Genomic DNA, 19121 nt, shown 5'->3' with positions numbered 1-19121 from the left:
CCTCCCCCCCTTTTAATTTAAGAATGCTGGTCATCTTCCCTTTTTTTCTCCCCCTCCAATACAATGGAGATGTAGCTCTTACTGGTTCTTGGCTTTATACAGAGTTGGCAGTGCAGCTCAGTGTGTTGTTCCATGACCAGTTTTAAAATATACCAAAAGGCTTGGTTATGTGTTTTCCACCTGTGTTAAAACTGACTCCTGCAAGATGCTTTGTTTGGTGGCCTTAAATGAAGGGATACGCTGCCCTAGCAGAGATTTTTCACTCAATGCAGAGAATGGATTATAACATTTGGACACTACTGAAAGACTGATTTAATGGAAAGCAGCACATATACTTTCTTCTGCTTCTCTACTCTGAGTGAAACTCAGCCTTGTGTAGTATCAGCTGGTGCCACCTTCCCTGCAGGGAGTACATAATTGGACTGTTCGTGGGAAGAAATCATGGTGGAGGGTAAAGGAAGAAAGAGGCTTTTCTATCCTCTGCAAGTTCTGTCATTTCAGATTCTAAAACTAGTACACATAATGGCAGGCATGTGAAAACACAGCCTCTGTTTCTTCTTTGTTGGTATTAGTCACAGTTCCCCTCCATCCAGTCTGACTTTCAAACTTCCATCGCTCAATCTTGAAAACATCCAAGGATGGTGATGCCATGACTTCTTTGGGCAACTTGTTCTGGTGCTTAATTATCCTCGTAGAGATTTTTTTTTCTCCTTATATCCAGTCAGAACTTCCTCTGTTTCCATTGATGACCATTGTCTCTCATTCTCCCACCATGCACCTCAGTAAAGAGCCTAGCTCTATCTTCTCTATAGGCTTCTCTTAGGTATTGGAAGGCTGTAACTAGGTCCCCTTTAAGCCTTCTCTTCTCCAAGATAAATAGGCCCAGTTCCCTCAACCTCTCCTTATAGGGCCTGTGTTCAAGCACCCTGACCATCTTGGTGACCCTCTGCTGAACTTGCTCAAGTTTATCAACATTTTTCTGTACTGTAGGGGCCAAAATTGGATGCAGCATTCCAGATGTGGTCTAATGAGTGCTGAGTAAAGGGGAATAATCACTTAGAATCATAGAATCATAACATGGAAGGTTGGAAGGGATGGAAGGTGTGGGGGTGAAAAGCGGCACGGACTCCGGCAGACACGGCAACCAAAGACCTTTATTGCTTTTTGTTAGCATCTTTTATAGCAAGCAGAAGTGTACACGCGCTACCTGCAGCTTGCAGATAGGTTATAGCCTTGTGTTCACGCGCATCTATGCTCTAGCAGATTGGCCCGCTCTTCCTGATCATGCGAAATGCCTTCATGGTCTTTATCTTGTTTTTCTTCTTCCAGCTGCACATTCCTTTCTCTGTTATTTTCTGCTTAAGTGCCTTGTCATGCCAGGTGGTACAGTGTTTGCTCGTTAAAATCAAACTCAGGAATGTCCGTTAGTGAGATTCCCATCCCCACAGGAAGGGACCTTTAAAGATCATCAGGTCTAACCCCCCTGCCATGGGCAGGGACATCTTTCACTAGATCAGGTTGCTCAAAGCCCCATCCATCCTGACTTTGAACACTTCCAATGATGGGGCATCCACAATTTCTCTGGGCAACCTGTTCCAGTGTCTCACCACCCTCATCGTAAAGAATTTCTTCCATATATCCAATCTAAACCTACCCTCTTTCAGTTTAAAACTGTTGCCCCTTGTCCTGTCACTACAGGCCCTGGTAAAAAGTCTCTCTCCATCCTTCTTATAAGCCCCCTTTAAGTATTGAAAGGCCGCAATAAGGTCTCCCCGAAGCCTTCTCTTCTCCAGGCTGAACAACCCCAACTCGCTCAGCCTTTCTTCATAGGAGAGGTATTCCAGCCCTCTGATCGTTTTCGTGGCCCTCTGGACCTGCTCTAACAGGTCCATGTCTTTCTTGTGCTGGGGACCCCAGAGCTGGACGCAGTACTCCAGGTGGGGTCTCACCAGAGCAGAGGAGAGGGGCAGAATCCCCTCCCTCGACCTGCTGGCCACGCTTCTTTTGATGCAGCCCAGGATACGATTGGCCTTCTGGGCTGCAAGCACACATTGCCGGCTCATATCCAATTTTTTGTCCACCAGTATCTCCAAGTCCTTCTCAGCAGGGCTACTCTCAATCCCTTCATCCCCCAGCCTGTATTGATACTGGGGGTTGCCCCAACCCAGGGGCAGGACCTTGCATTTGGCCTTGTTGAACTTCATGAGGTTCACATGGGCCCCCTCCTCAAGCCTGTCAAGGTCCCTCTGGATGGCAGCCTTTCCCTCTAGCAAATCAACTGCTCCACTCAGCTTGGTGTTGTCTGCAAACTTGCTGAGGGTGCACTCGATCCCACTATGTCATTGATGAAGATATTAAATAGTATTGGTCCCAGTACAGACCCTTGAGGGACACCACTTGTTACTGGTTTCCACTTGGACATTGTTCCGTTGACTTCCTTCGGTTTACTGGCTGTGCTTCTGTTGATACACCCCAGTATCCTGGTAGGCTTCATCACTGTCAGAGCATGCTGCTGACTCGTGTTCAACTTGGTTTCAACCAGGACCCCCAGGTCCTTTTCAGCAGAGCTGCTACCTGGCTTGTAACATTTCGTGACTTTGCCGTTGGTCTTGTTGAATTTCATGAGATTCTTGTCAGCTCATCCTTCTAGCCTGTCTAGGCCCCTCTGAATGGCAGCCCCGTCCTCAAGTGTGTCAGCTGCACTCCCCCAGTTTGTTGTCATCCACAAGCTTGATGAGGTGGATTCTGTCTCCTCCTCCAGGTCACTGATAAAGACATTTAACAGCACAGGTCCCAGGATAGACCCCTGCAATACTCCGCATGTCACTGGCCTCTGTGTAGAGTACAACCCATTAACCACTATCCTCTGAGCCTGACAATCCACCTGGGTCTTCACCCATCATGTAGTCCATCCATCCAGATCATAATGTCCCAATTTGGATACAAGGATGCTGTGCAAGATGGTGCTGAAAGCCTTGCTTAAGTCAAGGTTGACAACATCCACTGTTCTGTCCTCATCCATGGATCCAGTCATTTCATTAAAGAAGGCAATCAGGTTGGTCAAGCATGATTTTTTCCCTTGGTGATTGGGAATAGCCAGCATGGATTTACCTTTGCCTTTATGTGCCCAGAAATGGCTTCCAAGAGGACTTACTTCATGACTTTCCTAGGGATCACCAAAGTGAGGCTGACTGGCCTCTAGTTCCCTAGATAGTCCTTCTTGCCCTTTTTGAAGATAGGTACAACATTTCTCCAGTCATTGGGTACCTTCTCTGATCTCTGTGACCTTTCAGTGATGATAGTGTGGCCTCGCAATGACATCAGCAAACTCTTGTGGCACCCTTGGATGCATCCCATCTGGTCCCATGGACTAGTATGGGTTGAGATTTCTCAATAGATCCCTGACTCGATCCTCCTCTGCTACTGGCTGTTCGTCTCCTCCTTGAACCCTGTCTCTAGGCACAAAAAGGCCTGGGAGACCTTGTTGGTGAAAACCAAGGCAAAGGTGGCACTGAGTACCTCAACCTTATCTGCAGACACTGTCACTAAATTGTTCACCCCATGCAGCAGTGGGCTCACAGTTTCCTTGTTTATTCTTTTATTGATAATGTAGCAGTAGAAGTTCTTCTTGTTGCCCTTGATGTCCCTTGCCAGTTTCAGCTCCAGCTGAGCTTTGGCTTTCCCCAAACCATCCCTGTATACCTGGGCAATGTTTCTATCTTCCTCCTTTGTAGCCTGTCCTCACTTCCACCTCCTGTATATGTCCTTTTTCTCATGAGCTCCCTGTTTAGCCAAGCTGGTCTCCTGATACATCTACTCATTTTTCTGAGTATTGGGATGGACTGTTCTTGTGCTTGGAGGACGTTGTCCTTAAAGATTTGTCGTCTCTTGAGCTCCTTTGCCCTTCAGAGCTGCCTCTCATGGGATCCCACTTATCAGCTTCCTGAAAAAGCAAATTTCTGCTCTACTGAAGCCCAGGATCTGTACTCTGCTACTTGATTTCCTCGCTCCCTTCAGGATCTTGAACTTCACTATTTCATGGTTGCTACAACCAAGGCTGCCATTGATTATTATGTCCCCAGAAAGTTCTTCCTTTTTGGTGAATAGTAGATCCAGCTGTATGTCACCTATGGTTGGCCCATCTAGCATCTGCGTTAAAATTCCTAACACCTTTCAGAAACCTGGATTGCTTTCTTACTAATTGCACCTTTTGCTTTTGTGTTTAAACTCACTATTCCACTGCAGCAATCTCTGGTTTTACAACCTACTTGGCTCTTATTGAAATGTAAGAATGTTCATTCAACAGTACTTGTGTTTCAGGAGTCCTCCCTCCCCCTTTAAGGGCACATGGCATTTTTGTGGAAACAGTGTATTGGTATGTCCAGTGAAAAATATGTTTTGAGGAGGAAGGCCCTAAGGATGTGAACGCTTAGTTGAATGCTATAGACAAATCCTGGTTTGAGTTATTGTCTGTCAGCTAAGCCATGTTAGTGGACTGCATGCACATTCTTACCTTTCTCAGGTTGTGGTAAAGTACCATTAGCATATGTCACTTTCATGGTGACTTACCCTTTCAGTACATGTCACCTTGCAGTCAAATAGGCTAAAATCATGTGCATGATCATCTACTGCAATTCAGCTGATGGCTGGTCACATGATCTCACATTTGCTTATGAGTCCATACCCTTGCTGTTTCTAATATCAAGATCTTTCAAAGCTGACATAGAAAAGTAAAAACAACTATAAAGTGTCTGCAAAAAAAGCCCTAAACACTGATGTATAAGCGGGGGATAGCTTCTTAAAAATGTGTTTTCAAAGTAGAAAGTTACTTGCTGGGTACTGTGTAAACAATTTTCATAGCATGTCAAAGGACAAAGCTGTCTTTACATGAGAATTGAGTTCTTTCTTTGATCTTTTTATTGGGCCTTATCTGAAGTGTATTGTTTCAAAGCCATGTTCTGTCTCTCAGTGAATTAATTATTTCTTCTTTTTACATCAGCTGGATATATTATGCAATGAAGAGATTCTTGGCAAGGACCACACACTCAAGTTTGTAGTTGTTACTAGATGGAGATTTAAGGTATGACACAACTGCTTTTCATCAAAATTTTCATGTTCCATGTAAATCATTAGCTGACTAAAGAACAAAGTTCATAAAGCATACATCATGCGGGCCTATACTGCAATAACTTCAAAATGGTTAAAATATATATTTTAAAATGTCTAATAAACTATCTTTAAAAATAGATATTTTTCTTAATTCAAAAGAGAAAAATGGGGGGAAATTTAAAATGTGCCACTAAGGAAAAGGGGAAGTTGATGGCAGATGTCAATTTGATAGTAATTAAAAATGTATAAGGTAAAGGAGGCTGAAGCCATTGAGAGGGACATTTTTCTCAGCCATGTCAGTCAGATACAACTAATATTACTGTGTATAGATTGTGAAACTGCTTACAATGCAGAAGAGACAAATATTCAATACATCTGTATTCTGTAGTTTGGAAGAGAGAGGCTGAATATACTCATTAAAGGAGGTGGATGAATTAACTTTGCTCCCCACTTCAGTTCAAGAGACTTGTAGCAATATTTAGTAGGCATAAACAAGGCTGGGGAAAGCAGTTGAGTGGGTCTCTGGGTTACTGATGTTAGTTTCTTTAAACAAAACAAAACCAAGGATAATACTGTGGTAGAAAGATGTAATACCTTTGGATGCATAAATAGAAGGGATGAATGAGAATAGGTAGGCAATTTTTATCTGTCTATGAAGAAATAATTAATTTCAGATTGGGAAATAGAAGGTAGGAGATTGTGGTCCATTATGACATAGTCATGAATGACCTGGAAAAGAGGTTAAATAGTGAGGTGACATTGGCACCAATAAAGTTATTCAAGACAGTAAAGATAAATGTTGGTGATGAAAGGTTGCAGGAGGCCTTTACAGTACTGGGTGACCAGGCGATAAAATGGCACCTAAAGTTCAATATGGGTAAATGTAGAGATGCATGCTGGGGAAAACATGTATCTGAACTTTATATATAAAAATGGTGGGCTCCAAGTTGACTGCCATCAAACAGAAATCAGGTTTTGGGGTTAGACGTAAAGATATTGGCTCAGTAATGGTCCAAGAAAAACCCAAATGAAATGCTAGACATTATTAGGAAAAGAATAGAGAGCTAAACAAGAGCACTGCCGTGCCTCTGTATAAATCCACTATTTACCTGTATCATGAAGATTTGTACAGTCATGAGTGGCATGGAAAAGGCAGCAACTGTAAACTGTCTTATTCGGTGGAAGAGATGAACTCATAGGTATGAGGTTTAGAATGAACAAAAGGAAGTGATTTTGTTGTAAATTCCATTTACCCTGATAGGGGATTGAGTTGGGGGAGACACAGATCACAACCAATATTCATTAATAACAGCTTTTATAAAGCTCTTATTAATCGAATCAAGCTATTATTAATAGCAGATAACTTTATACAGTATATTCATTTATTCCCTCACACACTTGGTCATAGTTACCCAGTTGGAGAAACAGCAGGGAGACCAACCCCAGCTGTGTACTCAGAAGCAGAGTGTTATACTGACATGCCAGTGGCTTCTAGGTAGGTGTTCAAACAATCCTTTATGACACTTCTCTCCCTGTTGATACCTAAGTTAAACTTATGGTATTGTCAATTTTCATTCAGTTTACATAATCACAGAATGTTTCATTAGTTGTATAATCATTATAAGCATAAACATTTTGATTATATACTATTTTATGATTATCACAATTAATAAAACTATCCATTCAAATGTGATTAACCATACAACAGGGTGTCTTAAGAGATATACTAATATTTCCTTAAGCCTTATCCCTTAAAACTTTTTACCTAATATCTCCCCATAACATGTGACAATGATGAAATGTTTCTCATTCCTCATATAATTGTTTAGTTAACCAGTATGTTCTCTTTTATCATGAGTAAGATTACATTTACAGTAGATCTTTCCCAATTCTATTAAACATGTACATTTTACAATATCTTGTTAGGTATCCTAATATAATTGTCACCTAATGTAGCCCCAGTACATGAATAGTGATATTCCTGGTCACTACTTGAAAAAGTTAACACATGATTGTAATGATCAAACCAGTTTCATCTAGCTTTCACTGTTGATATTAGTAGCTTGATCTGACCCAAAGTTCTCAGCTAGCCTCGCCCCGCTTTTGCCCTTCTTATCTTCTTGCAGGTTCTCTCATAACTTAGTGATTTTCTCAGATATGTGTCCCAAGATTATGCAGCTGTGTAGCATCAGAGCTGGGCTTTGGATCCTTGGAACACAGGCAACTAAACAGTTGGGGGAGGGGAGAAGGAGAAATAGCAGAGGAGAAATTACACAGAGTTGTTCACATAATCAGTTGTCACATTCATGTATAGACTTCTACCATTCTCTTTCTTATTTTGCTCTTGCAAAAATGCTGGGTTTAGTGATTAAGTTCTGATTATTAGATATAAGTAACCTCCAATACCTGGCATAGATAAGTATCTCACTTCAGTGTTACTTCTATTCTGGTTCAACCATAATATTTCACTATTCAGTATATATTATCCTCTTTCAGACCTTGATATATACACATGTGTAACCCACAGTTCTCTCAACCTTTAAGTACTCTTAGTATTCCGTTTCCCCTCTGTTTCAAACCTTTCTTTCTCTTTCCTTTCTTCTTTGATACCTCTCCCAAATTCCTTTTATATTTACACATTTGCTTAAAAGATCATTACTGAAATCAACAGTTCTGTCACTAGGTCTGGCTGCTTCTATTCAAATTGTTTTTTTGAGTATTAGCCTGTAAACAAATAAAACTATTGTTGTAAGGTGGTTATAACTTTAGAGCATTTTTCCAAAGCTTTAACTGTGATCCCCCAGCCTGGGTGGACCCAAATCCTGAGTTGTAACACTTAAATCTGTTAGAGCTCTAAAAGGAGTCTTAATTCAAGTGTCTTAAACTGTTGTTATTACATTAAATAGTTAGACCAAGCTAAGCAAGACAAAGACGGGTTAGGTCACAGATTAGCTATCCAGCCATGCAAAACTTTATTGTAAGAATTACTGGCTACTCCAGTTAAACAGACAAAAATAAAGCTCCAAACAAGCAAAATATGACAAGTGAGACCTATATCGAATTTGTGGCCTTGTTAGCAACAGCAATGCCATGTTTCCTGGGCTACAAGGTCACTTCTATTCCTCTCCTTTGGTAGTCCATGAATCACAGGTTATTGCTCAATGAGTCCAACAAGGATGCTGCAAACCCTCCTATGGCTCAAGGCTCCTAATCAGGACTGAGCAGAGACTCTTCTTGGAGGCATTCACTTTCTCCTATCAGGTCTTGCCTCATGATAATCCGTAAAGATCTGACAGTTCTTCATGGCAGTGTATAGTCAGTACCTGATTTGCTAAATGTCTATGATTAACACAATTTATAAAAACAAGCAAACTATTACTGTAGGGTGTAGAGCCAAGTTAAGAATTCCTACAGTTTCAGGAAACCTCTCTGAGTCTGATAGGCACTGGTGTGTACCACTCACTATAGCTCAAGTCTACTAACCGCTACTGAATTAGGTTCTTCTGGCAGGCTGCATATCTTACTCCTTGGACTTGCCTCAGAGTTTACCTTGTTACATTATAACTTTGTCAGCCCTAGTTTGTTGATGGAGTTGTAGTTAAGTCTGTTAACTTGCAAAAATCAAAGCATAAAACAATAATGTTAGTATAAGTATATAAGTAGATCTAATAAACACAAGGTAAAATAACATGTAAGCCATACCACATCCCTTACTTTTTATGGATATGATTACATTTGGTCTTGCTGTGAGTAAGAAGGAAGGGGAACTAGACTAAATAGCCTCTGGAGGTAGATCTTTCAGGAAATTTCTGTGTCCCCATTCTTGGCAAATCCATGCAATCAAGGAATAGTTGAGGTTGGAAAAGAACTCTAGAGATCGTCTAGTCCAACTCCCCTGCTCAAAGCAGGGTCAACTAGACGAGGTTGCCCAGGACCATGTCCAGTCGAGTTTTGAATATCTTCACAGATGGAGACTCCACAACCTCTCTAGGCAACGTGATTCAGTGCACAGTCACCCTTACAGTAAAAAAGTTTTTTTACGTTTAAATGGAATTTCTTATATTTCAATTTGTGCCAATTGATCCCTTCACTGGATACCACTGAAAAGACTCTGGCTCCATCTTCTTTACTGCCCCCCATCAGGTATTTGTACACATTGATAAGATCCCCCCTGAGCCTTCTATTCTCCAGGTTAAACAATCCCAGCTCTCTCAGCCTCTTCTCAAATGCCAGACACTCCAATACCTTAATGAACCCTTTACTGGACTCTCTCCAGTATGTCCATGTCTTTCTTGTGCTGGGGACACAGGACTCCAGATGTGGTCTCTCACCAGTGCTGAGCAGAGGGCAATAACAACCTCCCTCAACCTGCTGGCAACACTTTTCCTAATTCAGCTCAGGATACTGTTTGTCTTGTTTGCTGCAAGGATGCATTGCTGGCTCATGTTCAAATTGATGTCCAACAGGATTCCCAAGTCCTTTTCTGCAAAGCTGCTTTCCAGTCAGTCAGCCCCCAGCCTGTACTGGTGCCTGGGGTTATTCCTCCCCAGGTGCAGGACTTGGCATTTTCCTTTGCTTAACTTCATGAGGTTCCATGAGCCCCACGCATTATGACTGCCTCTGCTAAGAAAAAAAGGAGGGTAATTGTCATAGGCGATTCCCTTCTGAGGGGAACAGAGGGCCCTATATGCCGACCGGACCCGTCCCACAGGGAAGTCTGCTGCCTCCCTGGGGCCCGGGTCAGAGACATTACTAGGAAGCTCCCTGGTCTGGTACGGCCTTCCGACTACTACCCGCTGCTGGTTATACAGGCTGGCAGTGATGAGGTTGCAGAGAGAAGTCCTGCAGTGATCAAAAGGGACTTCAGGGCACTGGGGCGACTGGTTGAAGGATCGGGAGCACAGGTAGTGTTTTCCTCTATCCCTACAGTGGCAGGGAAGGATACTGAAAGGAACAGGAAAACACACCTGATCAACACGTGGCTCAGGGGCTGGTGCCATCGGAGGAATTTTGGCTTTTTTGATCATGGGGAGGTTTACACGGCACCGGGCCTGCTGGCGGCAGATGGAGTCCAGCTGTCTCACAGGGGGAAAAGGATCATTGCTCATGAATTGGCGGGGCTCATTGAGAGGGCTTTAAACTAGGTTCGAAGGGGGAAGGGGATAAAACCAGGCTCACTAGAGATGAGCCTAGGGGTGCCATGCCAATGCCGGGGGCGAAATCGATAGCCCAGCTCAAGTGCATCTACACCAATGCACGCAGAATGGGCGGCAAACAGGAGGAGCTGGAAGCCATTGTGCAGCGGGAGAGATATGACTTAGTCGCCATCACAGAAACATGGTGGGGTGACTCTCATGACTGGAGTGCTGCAATGGATGGCTATAAACTCTTCAGAAGGGACAGGCGAGGAAGGAGAGGTGGTGGGGTGGCTCTGTATGTTAGGGAGTGTTTCGATTGTCTAGAGCTCAACGATTGTGATGATGATACGGTCGAGTGTTTATGGGTAAGGATGAGGGGGAAGGCCAACGAGGCAGATATCCTGCTGGGAGTCTGTTATAGACCACCCAACCAGGATGAAGGGGCGGATGAAGCGTTCTACAAGCGGCTGGCAGAAGTCTCTCAATCGCTAGCCCTTGTTCTCATGGGGGACTTCAACTTCCGGGACGTCTGCTGGAAATACAACATGGCAGAGAGGAAGCAGTCTAGGAGGTTCCTGGAGTGTGTGGAAGACAACTTCCTGACACAGCTGGTAAGTGAGCCTACCAGGGGAGGTGCCTCGCTCGACCTGCTGTTTACAAACAGAGAAGGACTGGTGGGAGATGTGGTGGTCGGAGGCCGTCTTGGGCTTAGCGACCATGAAATGACAGAATTCTCCATTCTTGGTGAAGTAAGGAGGGGGGCCAGCAAAACCGCAACCATGGACTTCCGGAGGGCGGACTTTGGCCTGTTCAGGACGCTGGTTGAGAGAGTCCCGTGGGAGACGGTCCTGAAGGGCAAAGGGGTGCAGGAAGGCTGGACGATCTTCAAGAAGGAAGTCTTAAAGGCGCAGGAGCAGGCTGTCCCCGTACACCATAAGAAGAACGGGCGGGGAAGACGACCGGCCTGGCTGAACGGGGAGCTCTTGCTGGGACTCAGGAAAAAAAGGAGAGTTTACCACTTGTGGAAGAAGGGGCAGGCAACTCAAGAAGACTACAGGGATCTCGTTAGGTCATGCAGGGAGGAAATGAGAAAGGCAAAAGCCCAGCTAGAACGCAATCTGGCCGCTGTCGTTAGAGACAACAAAAAATGTTTTTACAAATATATTAATGATAAGAAGAGAGCCAAGGAGAATCTCCATCCTTTATTGGATGCGGGGGGGAACATTGTCACTGAGGATGAGGAAAAGGCTGAGGTACTTAATGCTTTCATTGCCTCAGTCTTTAATAGTCAGACAGGTTATCCTCAGGGTATTCAGCCCCCTGAGCTGGAAGACAGGGACGGCGAGCAGGATGAACCCCCCATAATCCAAGAGGAAGCAGTCAACGACCTGCTACGCCACCTGGATGCTCACAAGTCTATGGGGCCGGATGGGATCCACCCGAGAGTGCTGAGGGAGCTGGCGGAGGAGCGCGCCAAGCCACTCTCCATCGTTTATCAGCAGTCCTGGTTAACGGGGCAGGTCCCGGACGACTGGAGGCTTGCCAATGTGACGCCCATCTACAAGAAGGGCCGGAAGGAGGATCCGGGGAACTCCAGGCCTGTCAGCCTGACCTCGGTGCCGGGGAAGATTATGGAGCGGTTCATCCTGAGGGCGCTCACAAGGCATGAGCGGGACAACCAGGGGATCAGGCCCAGCCAGCACGGGTTCATGAGAGGCAGGTCCTGCTTGACCAACCTGATCTCTTTCTATGACCAGGTGACCCGCCTAGTGGATGAGGGAAAGGCTGTGGATGTGGTCTACCTGGACTTCAGGAAGGCCTTTGACACCGTCTCCCACAGCATTCTCCTAGAGAAGCTGGCGGCTCACGGCTTAGACAGGTGTACTCTTTGCTGGGTCAAAAACTGGCTGGACGGCCAGGCCCAGAGAGTTGTGGTGAATGGAGTTAAATCCAGTTGGTGGCCGGTCACGAGCGGTGTCCCCCAGGGCTCAGTTTTGGGGCCGGTCTTGTTCAATATCTTTTTCAATGATCCGGATGAGGGGATCGAGTGCACCCTCAGTAAGTTTGCAGACGACACCAAGTTGGGCGGGCGTGTTGATCTGCTCGAGGGTAGGAAGGCTCTGCAGAGGGACCTGGACAGGCTGGATCGATGGGCCGAGGCCAACTGTATGAGGTTCAACAAGGCCAAGTGCTGGGTCCTGCACTTGGGCCACAACAACCCCATTTAGCGCTACAGGCTTGGGGAAGAGTGGCTGGAAAGCTGCCTGGCGGATAAGGACCTGGGGGTGCTGGTCGACAGCCGGCTGAACATGAGCCGGCAGTGTGCCCAGGCGGCCAAGAAGGCCAATGGCATCCTGGCCTGTATCAGAAATAGTGTGGCCAGCAGGAGTAGGGAAGTGATCGTGCCCCTGTACTCGGCACTGGTGAGGCCCCACCTCGACTACTGTGTTCAGTTTTGGGCCCCTCACTACAAGAAGGACGTTGAGGTGCTGGAGCGTGTCCAGAGAAGGGCAATGAGGCTGGTGAGGGGTCTGGAGAACAAGTCTTATGAGGAGCGGCTGAGGGAACTGGGACTGTTCAGCCTGGAGAAAAGGAGGCTGAGGGGAGACCTCATCACGCTCTACAACTACCTGAAAGGAGGTTGTAGCGAGGTGGGTGTCGGTCTCTTCTCCCAAGTAACAAGCGATAGGACGAGAGGAAATGGCCTCAAGTTGTGCCAGGGGAGGTTTAGATTGGACGTGAGGAAAAATTTCTTTACCGAAAGAGTGGTTAAACATTGGAACAGGCTGCCCAGGGAAGTGGTTGAGTCCCCATCCCTGGAAGTATTTAAAAGACGTGTAGATGTGGCGCTTAGGGACATGGTTTAGTGGGCATGGTGGTGTTGGGTCGACGGTTGGACTCGATGATCTTAGAGGTCTTTTCCAACCTTAATGATTCTATGATTCTATGATTCCTGTCAGCCCATTTCTGCAGTCTGTCAAAGTCCTTCTAAGTGACAGCAAAACCATCAAGTGTATCAACCACTCCTTCTGGTTTTGTATCATCTGGAAACTTGCTGAGGGTGCACTCTGCCCCATTACTCAAGTCATTAAGGAAGATGTTAAACAGTATTGGCCCCAGTATAGAATCATAGAATCATAGAATGGTATGTCTATGTCATTGATGAAGATATTAAATAGTATTGGTCCCAGTACGGATCCTCGAGGGACACCACTCGTTACTGGTTTCCACTTGGACATTGAGCTGTTGACTGAAACTCTTTGGACGTGGCCATCCAGCCAGTTCCTTATCCATCTGACAGTCCATCCATCAAACCCATCTCTCTCCAATTTCGAGGCAAGAATGTTGTGGGGGACCATATCAAAGGCCTTACAGAAGTCCAGATAGATGACGTCCATAGCTCTTCCCTTGTCCACTGATACAGTCCCTCCATCGTAGAAGGCCACTAGCTTAGTCAGGCCCTTTTTCCAGTCACTGGGGACTTTGCCTGACTGCCATGAGTTTTCAAATATGATGGAGAGTGGCTTGGCAACTACATCTGCCAGTTCCCTCAGGACCCTGGGGTGCATCTCGTCAGGTCCCATCGACTTGTGTATGTTCAGGTTCTTCAGGTGGTCTTGAACCTGATCTTCTCCTACGAAGGAAGGGATTTCGTTCCCCCAGTCCCTGCCTTGAGGTTTAAGGGCTTGAGAGATGTGGGAAGAGAGATTACCGTTGAAAACTGAGGCAAAAAAATTGTTGAGTCTTCTCCATGTTGGTTGTCACCAGTTCTCCTGTCTTATTTATTGGCGGGGGTACATTTTCTTTAATCTTCCTTTTCTGGCCAAATTACCTGTAAAAGCCCTTCTTCTTATTCCTTGCATCCCTTGCCAAATTCAGCTCCAACCGCGCCTTAGCTTTCCTGATCCCATCCCTATGTATCTGGGCAGCATCCCTATATTCATCCTATATATATCTTCCCGGGATACATGTCCCTAGTTCCATTGCCTATGCATTTCCTTCTTACACTTTATCTGACAGTAGCCTACCATCATTCTCCAGGATTTTTATCAGCCTTTTTAACAGGCCATAATTTAGAATTATATTGTCAGGCCCCTGAGGGCACTAATAGATCTTAATGGCCCTGACCAGCCTTACTTGGGGCCTCCACACAAGTTTGTACTTGTTCTCTTGAATCTTTATACTAGCCTTTCCCTGCTTCCTGTATTCCTTTATATTTCTACAAAATATCGCTATAAAAATTAAGATTCCATGTTCCATTATCCAGTCAATTCCTAAAATAATAGGTTCTTTGCTATTATTTACAACCTCATACTTGATATCAACAGCTCACTGCCCTATTATTAGATTCATAATATAATATTTAGGGCCTTTTCCTTCCTTCCTGTTGAAAGAGGTTACCTTCATATTTTCTTGTTGAATAGATTCTTTAAGAAAACTTTTAGACAAACTGATTCATGCTCCTGTGTCCAGGAAAACACTGTATTTTTTTTCTCTACTTCATACAAAATATTGGGGTTCCCCCCCCAGGATCCCAATGTATTCGGCACACAGGCACCCATTCATATGGGTAATCCTGGGCCCAAAGCAGACTTCCCTATTGTTGGTTTTCATCAATTGGGGGTAGGGCAGCGGAGCTTGAGCACTGGGGTATACTGCTGCTACTGCTCTTCTTTTCAGCTGTTGTATAACTCTTTTTGGCTTATCCCATGTTTTCTTCCTAATCCATTTTGCCATATTTTCTCCTGAATCCTTTAACACTTTCCACAGCCTTACACAGATTTGGTCCATTTCTTCTGATTTACTAACCTTATTGCCACTGTTTCCTGCACCTATTTCTCTTATCCTTATTTCTCTGCAACCTCTTCTCTACTGTCCATCTTCACAGTTACTGTAAGTCCCTGTTTTTTCTTGATTCATATAAGAAATTTTTCCCTTTTCTCCTAAACCTGGTCCCTAATACTTCGTAACACACTATGCAGGTAGGTTCCCCTGCATTTTGCTGCATGGACAGTTGTTGTGAATAGCAGGCAGTGCATTTGGGCAGCTAATTCTCATAATTCATCCACTGTTCAAGGAACCAGATTCATCCTTATTTCTGCCAGGGGAGCTGGAACTACTTGTACCCCATCAGGAAAGGGTGGTCAGTACACGATAGATATCGTGTCTTGCCAATGTTTGAGAAACCCCACATTTGTTCATAAAACATTCTCCATCTTCTCCTGGCTTAGTGCAGCTAACAGAAGCATCCAACAGATGCAGCAGTTTGCACAGTGGTTTCTGGGCTCTGCTTTTAGATCGTCTAGATTTTCTGGGAATGGGAACAACTTCTGAGATCATCAGGGGACTCCTAGGAACCCCTTGAGGAACTTCAGGGTGCCTGATGATGCTGGGAAAGGATAGCTACAGGAGACTGATTCTAGCAAGCTTTAGCAGCAGCTAATGAGCGCTGTCAGTTGTTCTTGATCAAAGGGTGCTTTGAGCTTTTGTTCCAGCTGACTCCTGATTAGGAATGGTCAATCACACTTTCAGCAGGTGCTAGGGAGAGACCTATATAACTGCTGGGCCTAGCACTAATAGAAGTAGTGAGCAGGCATAGCATTTGTTATGGTAGGGTATGCAGAAATTGGCTAGAAACTCTGCTAAGGGTAGTTTATGTGTGCTCAGCAACAGTAATGATGTGCTTTGGGGTATGGTCCCCAGCACTAACTAGAGCAACTCTCCCTGGAATATCAGAGGTCTTGACTCAGACTGAGCTCCAGAGGAAGATGCATCTCTCCAGGCCTTTGGCTGCAGGGAGTGCCTGGGGCTTCTTGCTAAGGCTGGAGTAGGGGGAGATGGTGCCCTTGTCTGCAGATGTGTATTGGTGGAGAATCTTTGTTGTGAAGTAAAGGAGCTGCAGGGAGGAGGTCAGCAGACTGCATAGCATCAAAGGTGATGAAAAGGAGATTGATAGGATTTTCTCTAAGACCCTACAGATACAAGAGCCTGAATCTGCAGCTGCAATGAGGGAGGGGGCAGCCAGGGTCTATGTTGAAAGAAAGGAACAAGGTAAATGGCAGGATCACATCTCTGGACTTCAGGAGAGCAGGCTTTGGTCTGTTCAGGGACCTGCTTGGAAGAATTCTGTGTGTTGTGGTTTAACCCCAGTAGGCAGCTAGGCACCACACAGCCACTTGTTTGCTCCCTCCCAGCAGGATGGGGGAGAGAACTGGAAGGGTAAAAGTAAGAAAAATTGTGGATTGAGATAAAGACAGTTTAATGGGTAAAGCAAAGCTGTGTGTGCAAGCAGAGCAAAATAAGGAATTCACTCACTACTTCCTGTAGGCAGGCAGCTGTTTAGCTATTTCCAGGAAAGCAGGGCTTCCTCATGCATAATGGTCCAAACATTCCTCCCCTTCCTCCTTCTTTCCCACAGCTTTTATTGAGTCCCCTCCCAACTTCTTGTGCACCCCCAGCCTACTCGCTGATGGGGCAGTGTGAGAAACAGAAGGCCTCAATGCTATGCGAGCACTGTTCAGCAATAACTAAAACATGGGTGTGTTATCAACACTGTTTTGGTCACAAATCCAAAACCTAGCACCGTAAGAGCTGCTATGAAGAAAACTAACTCCATCCAGTAGATAAGTAATTGTACCGTGTGAATAGTTAACATAATTCACTTGTGCACATGTGCCTGTAATTATTGGATTGGAGCAACAGTAGGGAGGCCAACCCCATCTGTCTACTAAGAAGTAGAGGGTCATACTGACATGCTAGTGGCTTTCAGGTAGGTGTTCAGAAAGTCCCTCAGTGGTCCCTTGTCTATTCAGGTGTATATATAATCCTATAGTTTTCATCTACATGTAGCAGCCACCACTTTCTTGGACGTGGTCTGAGTTGTGCAACCCATTATTAATGCCAGTGTTTGCTCATGGCCTTGGCCTTAAGCAGACCCTTGGTGTTCTGCATTTATCAGGTCTTGTGGGTTCAACAGGACTGCTAGTTTCAGGAGCTTATTGGTCCTTGGGAGACTTTCATACACTATCTTCATGAAGTTCAAGAAGTTCATGAAGAGCCTCATGAAGTACAACAAGGGGAAAGGCAAAGTCCTGCACCTGGGGAGGAACAACCCCAGGCACCAGTACATGCTGGGGGCCACCCAGCTGGAAAGCAGCTTGGCAGAAAAGGACCTGGGGGTCCTGGTGGACACCAGGTTGAACATGAGCCAGCAGTGTGCCCTTGCATAAAGAAGGCTAATGGTATCCTGGGATGCATCAGGCAAAGTATTGCCGGCAGGTCGAGGGAGGTGATCCTTCCCCTCTACTCAGCACTGGTGAGGCCACACCTGGAGTCCTGTGTCCAGTTCTCGGCTCAGTACAAGAGAGACATGGACATAATGGAGAGTCCAATGAAGGGCCACGAAGATGATGAAGGGACTGGAGCATCTCTTCTATGAGGAAAGGCTGAAACACCTGGGACTGTTTAGCCTAGAGAAGAGAAGGTTCAGGGGGGGTCTCATCAATGTATATAAATACCTGAAGGGAGGGTCCATAGAGGACAGAGCCAGGCTCTCTTCAGTGTTGCCCAGTGACAGGACAAGAGGCAATGGGCACAAGCTGAAACACAGGAGGTTCCGTCTGAACATCAGGAAACACTTTTTGATTGTGAGGATGACTGAGCACTGGAAGGGGTTGTCCAGGGATGTTGTGGAGTCTCCCTCCTTGGAGATATTCAAAAGCCATCTGGATATGGTCCTGGGCAACTGGCTCTAGGTGACTGTGCTTGAGCAGGGGGGTTGGACCAGATGACCTTCCAACCTCAATCATTCTGTGATTCTCAGCATGTACTTTTCCTCTCTTTGGCCTGCCCTTTTCAGGTAACTATTGCTCCATCCATGCACATAAGTACCTAAAGAGCCAATTCACGCAAAGTCACGCAGAAGAGGCTTTTATGACCATTCTTTACATTGTGTAAACTTGAACTGTAGAACTCTGTACTGCAGGATGTTGTAGATGCTAAAAGTGTACATAGCTTTAAAAAAGCAATGGGTAAATTCATAGAAGAATTATTGGGTGAGGACTGTTAATACAAGGCTCTACATCTGGCTTAGGAAATTCCTGAATTGTTTGAGATTGGGGAGCATTCTGGAGACTATTGCTATTTACTTGCCCTGTTCTTATGCCCTTCCCCAAAGGTCTGTGATTGGCTCCTGCTGGGAACAGGTTCTATTCTAGATGGCCAGTGTTAGTTAGCTACTCTTAGGATGATCAATTACTGAGACAAAACTAGAAGGATTCTTTTGAGGGAGGCTCCGTAGGTGGGGTATCTTGGTGAAATTTTGGAATATAGCTACTCTGATAGTCTCTCTAAGCTTTAATTTATGAAACAGATAAATTTTATTTATAAAGAATATGAATTCATTTTGGTTTTGCCCCTTAACCTGTCTGATGATTCTGTCTTGCAGAAAGCACCTCTACTGCTACATTACAGACCCAAAATGGACTTGCTGTAGGAGAACTTTATTGTCCTTCTGGACAGTTTTTTTTTGCAGAGACTATCATCTGGCACCTTAGTGCAGCACTTAACTCTCATGTGATACAAACCAGCAGAATCATTTTGGAAGACTGTAGTGCTTCTATAGCAGACTGTCCTTCTGAATATTTTAGGGATGTGCTGCATGGATTTTTGGACAAAAAAAAATATATATATATATATTTATTTTTGTACAAATGAAATAAATCACAACTCAACAGAATTCTACCAGCACTGAGTTTACAGGTAGTGAAAACACTTCACAGTTCCATGGAGCTCATCCTGATTCATCTATTTGTAGTTACACAAAAATAAGTTAAAATGGTGTGGGAAAGATTTAAAACGTTGCTTTTAACACCA

At 44.9% G+C, this 19121-nt stretch overlaps 1 protein-coding gene across 1 annotated transcript in view; it reads left to right on the top strand.

The window, feature by feature from the left end:
• Positions 1-18895, top strand: part of LOC143171959 (polycomb group RING finger protein 3-like) — a 116813-nt gene extending 97918 nt beyond the window's left edge. Inside the window, exons 9-10 of the mRNA XM_076361145.1 lie at positions 5000-5080; positions 18694-18895. Coding sequence (XP_076217260.1) covers positions 5000-5080; positions 18694-18741 — 129 coding nt within the window. The 3' untranslated portion in view covers positions 18742-18895. The remainder of the gene's footprint in view (positions 1-4999; positions 5081-18693) is intronic.
• Positions 18896-19121: the final 226 nt, after the last annotated feature.

This window comes from Aptenodytes patagonicus, chromosome W (assembly GCF_965638725.1).
Source record: "Aptenodytes patagonicus chromosome W, bAptPat1.pri.cur, whole genome shotgun sequence".
NCBI classification, from domain to species: Eukaryota; Metazoa; Chordata; class Aves; order Sphenisciformes; family Spheniscidae; genus Aptenodytes; species Aptenodytes patagonicus.
This window is presented reverse-complemented; position numbering and strand designations above follow the sequence as displayed.